The 8,113-nt window shown below is 50.0% G+C and overlaps 1 protein-coding gene across 1 annotated transcript in view; it reads right to left on the minus strand.

Moving 5' to 3' along the window:
- Positions 1-587: 587 nt before the first annotated feature.
- LOC138370496 (golgin subfamily A member 6-like protein 22) overlaps positions 588-8,113 on the minus strand; it is a 38,973-nt gene continuing 31,447 nt past the window's right edge. The window contains exon 6 of the mRNA XM_069334869.1: positions 588-1,053. Within this exon, the coding sequence (XP_069190970.1) occupies positions 588-1,053 (466 nt within the window). The remainder of the gene's footprint in view (positions 1,054-8,113) is intronic.

The following is an 8,113-nucleotide window of genomic DNA, read 5'->3' on the forward strand; positions in this document are numbered from 1 at the left end:
TACCAGGCGTAAGTGTACCAGGTGTAAGTGTACCTAGTGTAAGTGTACCAGGCGTAAGTGTACCAGGCGTAAGTGTACCAGGCGTAAGTGTACCAGGCGTAAGTGTACCAGGCGTAAGTGTACCTGACGTAAGTGTACCAGGCGTAAGTGTACCAGGCGTAAGTGTACCAGGCGTAAGTGTACCTGACGTAAGTGTACCAGGCGTAAGTGTACCTGACGTAAGTGTACCTAACGTAAGTGTACCAGGCGTAAGTGTACCAGGTGTAAGTGTACCTAGTGTAAGTGTACCTGACGTAAGTGTACCAGGCGTAAGTGTACCAGGTGTAAGTGTACCTTACCAGCTTGCCTCCTAGGAGGGCAGGTGGCGTGATGGCTACACTCCGTGTCGGTGGCTTAGCAACGTGTCAGCACAAGGGATGGTGACTGACTGATGATTGATGAAGATTAAGCCACCCAAGAGGTGGCACGGGCATGAGTAGCCCGTAAGTGGTAGATTTTTTGGGGAGTGAATGTGATCTGTGGTCGTGTAAGGATATATACTGTGTGCTCAGCGTGCATTTAAACTGTCAGAACTTACTATGTGGCTGCTATCGTGGGGGAGGATACTGCTGGACAGCCTTTATGAGTGTCTCCAGCTGCTGGACAGCATTTATGAGTGTCTCCAACTGCTGGACAGCATTTATGAGAGTCTCCAACTGCTGGACAGCATTTATGAGTGTCTCCAGCTGCTGGACAGCATTTATGAGAGTCTCCAACTGCTGGACAGCATTTATGAGTGTCTCCAGCTGCTGGACAGCATTTATGAGAGTCTCCAGCTGCTGGACAGCATTTATGAGTGTCTCCAACTGCTGGACAGCCTTTATGAGTGTCTCCAGCTGCTGGACAGCCTTTATGAGTGTCTCCAGCTGCTGGACAGCCTTTATGAGTGTCTCCAGCTGCTGGACAGCCTTTATGAGTGTCTCCAGCTGCTGGACAGCATTTATGAGAGTCTCCAGCTGCTGGACACCTTTTTTGACCAGAAGAGTGGCAGTGTTGATGGCTTCAGGGTGGTTACTGCAACCTTCAGAGACTCTTAAAGCTCTTCTAAGGTCGTTGGTTGCTTCACATTCCAGGAGACAGTGAAGTAGTGGCTTGTCTGTGACAGTTTGGCAGAAGATGCATTCCCACTCTCTGGTATCACCAATTTCCCCACTTACACCTGTAACCTAGACGTTATTCTATATAACTGAACTGCTATATAACCGAACTAATATACTGCAGAGGACGACCCTTCTGTTGCTCTCTGTTGATGGTTCAGAGAGTAATAGAAGGGTCGCCCCCTCCCCCGTACGTTTGAACGCCTCAATCGTACGAACTTAGTGTAGGTCGGGGGGCGGAGGGGGGCGGGGGTACTCCTGGCACCCAGGCTCCTGGTGTAGGTGGGTGGCACCCCCTGGCACCCAGACGCCTGGTGTAGGGGGGGAGGGCCACCACTGGCACCCAGGAGCATCATGGTTCCCGTCGACTCTAATCGGAGTTTAAACTTGTATTTTTGATCCCTGATTTAATTTCTCGGCGTTTAAAGAGGAGATAGTGTGAGTTCGGGGGGGAAGGGGGGGGGGGGAGAGATAGTGAGATCTCGGGATATGGGGGGATGGTGAGAGAGAGAGAGGGGTGTTCAAAGCATCACTATCAGACAACCAGATCACTACTCAATAGACTCGCCATCAGACCAGCGCTGTTTACAATACAAACACACAGAAAATGTAAGAATTTTCCCAGATCGCTGACCTCATAATATTTAAAGGTTGCGTGAGACACACACACACACACACACACACACACACACACACACACACACACACACAAACACACACACACACACACACACACACACACACACACACACTCACACACACACACAGAGTGGTAAACGGTTGGAACAAGTTAGGTGAGAAGGTGGTGGAGGCCAATACCGTCAGTAGTTTCAAAGCGTTATATGACAAAGAGTGCTGGGAAGACGGGACACCACGAGCGTAGCTCTCATCCTGTAACTACACTTAGGTAATTACACACACACATGAGCTACGAGATGACAGCCGTCATGTACCATACATGCCAACCAAAACTGCTTTCAATCTCCAATGCAATCCTGCAATCTCAATCAACGTGTCGACGATGAGGTTAAACTCATGTCTGTAGTGTCATTTGTATTATAATCTTATAGAAACGAGATATTACGATAAGCATTTCTGGCCAGAATGTTTATCATCATTACAAGAGTCGACAGATGACTCGGTATTGTCTTGTTCTTAAAATCAGATCAACAGTGCCAACAACAGATCAACATATCAACGGCAGATCAACAACACCAACGTTGCTCCTGCGTTGATTAGACGTCAACTCGAGCTTGTTGCTGTTGACCCCTTGATGTTGTTGTGCTTCACGACGTTGCGTCAACGTAATGCGTCACAGAGATGGAACACCTCACGACGTTGCCTCAACGTAATGCGTCACAGAGATGGAACACCTCACGACGTTGCGTCAACGTAATGCGTCATGGAGATGGAACACCTCACGACGTTGCGTCAACGTAATGCGTCACAGAGATGGAACACCTCACGACGTTGCGTCAACGTAATGCGTCACGGAGATGGAACACCTCACGACGTTGCGTCAACGTAATGCGTCACAGAGACGGAACACCTCACGACGTTGCGTCAACGTAATGCGTCATGGAGACGGAACACCTCACGACGTTGCGTCAACGTAATGCGTCATGGAGATGGAACACCTCACGTGTTGCGTCACACACGAGCCAAGACCTCGGGCCCGGGCATCTTCTGCGGGCCACACACTGTGCTCCTCCCAATTAAGAGCGCGAAGCTGTTCATTCAACTGAAGCTTAGCCGAATCCAAGATTCGCTCTGAGCGTCCAGCAGGACCAAGATTCATCCCCCAGGCCGCCTGACTCGGATCGTCGCTAGATATCTAAACCGACCTTCAGTACATGAACCAAGTCTAGAAAGACCGACCTCACTTCCAAACTTCTAGATATTGGCTCTATTGAGTTGGACAAACCGGAAAACAATTTTCTACTTATGTTGCATAGTCAAACTAACCAATACCTAACCTAACCTAACCTAACCTAACCTAACCTAACCTAACCTAACAGGGAGCCGGTCGGCCGAGCGGACAGCTCACTGGACTTGTGATCCTCTGGTCCCGGGTTCGATCCCGGGCGATGGCGAGAAACAATGGGCAGAGTTTCTTTCACCCTATGCCCCTGTGACCTAGCAGTAAAATAGGTACCTGGGTGTTAGTCAGCTGTCAAGGGCTGCTTCCTGGGGGTGGAGGCCTGGTCGAGGACCGGGCCGCGGGGACACTAAAGCCCCGAAATCATCTCAAGATAATCTATCCTTCCTAGGCCTAATACACGATATATGAGGCCTAATATAGTACATATGTGTGCTATAGGAATATGTAAGTTTGCTCTTAGCTTCATTTTATTTTGACTATAAAGTGAATAGTACAAAATGCTACTATCTAATGGCTTAGTACGTCCATTTTTGTACTATGGTGCACATAGTTACACAAACTACTATGTAAACAGGAGGCTGCTTGGAGGCCCCTCGAGCACTGGTGGGGTCGCTGCCTTCGCTAGACACACCTGTCACAGGTGTGTCTAGCACAGGTAAGTTACCCTAACACCACAGGTCTACCTAGCACAGGTAAGTTACCCCATAACACCACAGGTGTACCTAACACAGGTAAGTTACCCCATAACACCACAGGTGTACCTAGCACAGGTAAGTTACCCCCCCCCCGTAACATCACAACAGACACACCGTTTTGACCCCAAACTTGACCTCGTACAACTCACTGTTCGCACGCCACACAACGCCTCTCAGTTCAGACCCTCTTTCCCCAACTCTAAGCCCGACACAAAGGACCTGTTGAGCTCCTGGGGAGGGCAGGACAGGGCAGAGAAAGCCCTGAGGACACCGTCTCAAACGCCCAGCCTTAAGGAATGTACTCTATCAACCGATACCTGGGAATATCAGGTTTCTGTATAGTGTCCGGTATGGTCGGACACTGACCTATCCGCCCCCCTCACTCTACGGACACCAACGAACAGCTCACGAATCTGTAACGCAGGAGAATAGACAGGTAAGCGTAGACAGGGGGAGTAGACAGGAGGGGTAGGTAGGTAGATAAGAGATAGGGATTGTATTCGGATACCAACGAACAGCTCACGAATCTGTAACGCAGGAGAATAGACAGGTAAGCGTAGACAGGGGGGGGAGTAGACTGGAGGGGTAGGTAGGTAGACAAGAGAGAGGGATTGAGTTTGACAATACTGACTGAGACAAATTCACTGTTGACAAATCAGCGTGAATTTCAGAGGAACACGTGGGTCTCTTATGTGGGTTTAGGGTCCATATTGACACCCCTGAGGGGGGGCTTCCATGGAGAGGGGGGAGAGGGAGGGACGTGAGAGAGGGGAGTGAGAGAGGGGAGTGAGAGAGGAGGAGTGAGATAGAGGGGAGAGTGAGAGAGAGGGTGAGCCACAACCACCGAGGGCACCCCCCACAACTCAAGGGGCTCAGCGGGCCGTGATGGACAACTCCTACAATACCTTGAGTGGGCTTCATGTTACCACCTTTGTCTCCCCTCGTGCCGGGAGGGGAAGCCAAGGTGAGGGGAGGTGGGGGTGGGGGAGGATTGAGGGGGCAGAGAAGGGTAGAAAGGGAAGGAATAGGAGGCTAGTGAATGAAAATAGATAAAGAAAGGAGATAAAGAGAAAAGAGAACATGATGAGGGGAGAGTAGGAAAGGGAAGGGGAGAAAATATTGAACTAAAAACAAATAACATAAAAAGTTAGGACTAACAAATACAGGAGGAACATGAACAGAGAGAAGAGGAGATGAAGGGAAAAGAGAAGAGGGGAGATGAAGGAGAACAAAGAGAATGGGAGCTGGAGGGGGGAACAGAGAGAGAAAGGGGAGAAGGAATAGTGTTTTGTGGGGAAAATGTGGGGGAGCCAAGTTACAGCTGCTGGGGAGGGGAAGGGTGGGGAGGGGAGGGGAGATAATAAGGGGAGACAATGTGTGGGGGAGTGAGTGTGAAGACAGGTGAAGAGTAACAGCTCGGTAGAAGCGAAAAGAGACAGAAAAGGGGCAATGTAGTATAGCTCAGGGGGGGGGGTGTAACAGGCCGCGAGGGAGAGGGGAGAAAGAGGGGAGTATAAAGGAATAGCGTGAGGGAGAGAGAGAGAGAGACAGTAAAGGTAAGGGGGACATAATAGAAGTGGACATTATAAAAGGGAAGGAAAGGGATGATACACAGGGTAAGCATAACGATAGGGGGAAAGGGAGAAAAGAGGGGAGCATAGTGTATAGGGCGTCCAGGGAGGGAGGGAAGGAGATATAATGAGGGGAAATGGAAGGACATATAAGAGGGGAGGATAGGAGTGGTTGGGACTTTGGAACTAGTGTGTCTACAATGATCAGTGTCCTGCTGAGCATTGTAGACACACCATCTTGTTCCTCCTACTCTTTCTCTCTCTCTCTCTCTCTCTCTCTCTCTCTCTCTCTCTCTCTCTCTCTCTCTCTCTCTCTCTCACCCTGACACTAATGACCGAACTGGTAGTTAGCGGGGTGAAGGTGTTAATAGTGTTGGTGTGGATGATGTAGATAGGGTTACGAATATTGATGGTGATGCTGGCTGATAATGAGGCTGGCTAATTGGTGGAGATGAGGAAGATAATGTTTGACGACAACTACTGCCTTGGTGATATATTCAAGGTGGTGGTGGTGGTGGTGGTGGTGGTGGTGGTGGTGATGGTGGTGGTGGTGGTGGTGATGGTGGTGGTGGTGGTGGTGATGGTGGTGATGGTGGTGGTGGTGGTGGTGGTGGTGGGGTGGTGGAGGTGGTGGTGATGGTGGTGGTGGTGGTGGTGGTGATGGTGGTGATGGTGGTGTGGTGGTGGTGGTGGGGGTGGTGGAGGTGGTGGTGGTGGTGGTGGTGGTGGTGGTGGTGGTGGTGGTGGTGATGGTGGTGGTGGTGTGGTGGTGGTGATGGTGGTGATGGTGGTGGTGGTGGTGGTGGTGGTGGTGGTGGTGGGGGTGGTGGAGGTGGTGGTGATGGTGGTGGTGGTGATGGTGGTGGTGGTGGTGGTGGTGGGGGTGGTGGAGGTGGTGGTGTGGTGGTGGTGGTGGTGGTGGTGGTGGTGATGTGTGGTGGTGGTGGTGGTGGTGATGGTGGTGATGGTGGTGGTGGTGGTGGTGGTGGTGGTGGTGGTGGGGGTGGTGGAGGTGGTGGTGATGGTGGTGGTGGTGGTGGTGGTGGTGGTGATGGTGGTGGTGGTGGTGGTGGTGGTGGTGGTGATGTTGGTGGTGGTGGTGGTGGTGATGGTGTTGGTGGTGGTGGTGGTGGTGGTGGTGATGGTGGTGTTGGGGTGGTGGTGGTGGTGATGGTGGTGGTGGTGATGGTGGTGGTGGTGATGGTGGTGGTGGTGGTGGTGGTGATGGTGGTGGTGGTGTGTGGTGATGGTGTTGGTGGTAGTAGTGGTGGCGGACAAAGAAGCAACCTCCCCCCCCACCAGCCGTCAGAGAGTCAGGGCCAGCGTCAACTCTCCCGTCTATCCGACAGATACAATAATCCCTTCTCATCCACACCTGACGAACGTCCCAGATTTATACAGACTCCGGCAGTCATATTAGGCTCAGGCTCTAGTTATGAGAGAGAGAGAGAGAGAGAGAGAGAAGAGAGAGAGAGAGAGAGAGAGAGAGAGAGAGAGAGAGTGAGAGAGAGAGAGAGAGAGAGAGACAGACAGACAGACATACTGACAGACAGAAAATATTCGCAAAGCTTCCTGCAACGTATCAAAATATTACCTATAGCATACAATGCTATATTCAACCCGTTCTCGCACTTTCTTTCAGTCAATATTGACTTATTAAATACGTTCATATGTGACATACTAAACATACTAGTTTACCTTGAAAAGCTTCATAGAAAACACCGAATAGAAACCTTCTTAGTATCTTAAGATAAGCATCTTATTGCTTCGTAATTACAATTATTACTTAACCCATACCTATAATAGGTTAAGTTGACACGGGTTGCTATATTTATGTCTCGGACACGAGTCTCCGAGACCGGTAGAGGCAGTCTTCATGCCCGCCGCTAGCAACAACAACTCCCTGGCTCAGCACCACTTGTTGGCCTGTCATACTCGACGTCAAGTCTCACCGTGAATATGAGTCTTGTAATCTATGTCTCCGACTTGCAATCGAGGATACCCAGGTTCGATCCCAAGGATGGAAAGAAATAACTACCCCATTTTGTTTTTAAATAAAACACCCAAAACAGGAAAAACCAGAATTTCAGGCAAATACAAGCAGGACGAAACACATTATCCCACAGAAATAGGTTTCTTTCCATCTTTTTTTGTCAATTCCTCCTATTCCTACATTTCTCCCTTTCACTGGCTCTTATCCCCTTCCTCTTATTTCCCTCTTGCCCCTCTTCCTCTCCCCTACATCCTTCCCCGGCGCTTATCTTCCTTATCAGGGAGGCGCAATCTTTGAGCTGCACTTGGTGCCTCTCCTGACCTTAATTATCCACCACATCCCATACTAGAGCCTCTTCTACAGATGCTCTCATGTGATAACCTTCTCCTCTTTTAGATTTGCATAGGTGTGTGTGTGTGTGTGTGTGTGTGTGTGTGTGTGTGTGTGTGTGTGTGTGTGTGTGTGTGTGTGTGTTTAAGAAAGGAAGCTATCTGAAGCAAAGAGAATAAACACACACACACACACACACCACACACACATCTGGTGGGACGCGAACAAGGGGACACAGGTGGAAACTGAGTACCCACATGAGCCACAGGGACGTTAGAAAGAACTTTTTCAGTGTCAGAGTAGTTAACAGATGGAATGCATTAGGCAGTGATGTGGTGGAGGCTGACTCCATACACAGTTTCAAGTGTAGATATGATAGAGCCCAGTAGGCTCAGGAATCTGTACACCTGTTGATTGACAGTTGAGAGGCGGGAGTACAACTAGGTGAGTACACACACACACACACACAGGTAGACCTCAGATGGTGCAGGACCACACGAGGGGAT

The sequence above is a fragment of the Procambarus clarkii genome, chromosome 32 (genome assembly GCF_040958095.1).
Source record: "Procambarus clarkii isolate CNS0578487 chromosome 32, FALCON_Pclarkii_2.0, whole genome shotgun sequence".
NCBI classification, from domain to species: Eukaryota; Metazoa; Arthropoda; class Malacostraca; order Decapoda; family Cambaridae; genus Procambarus; species Procambarus clarkii.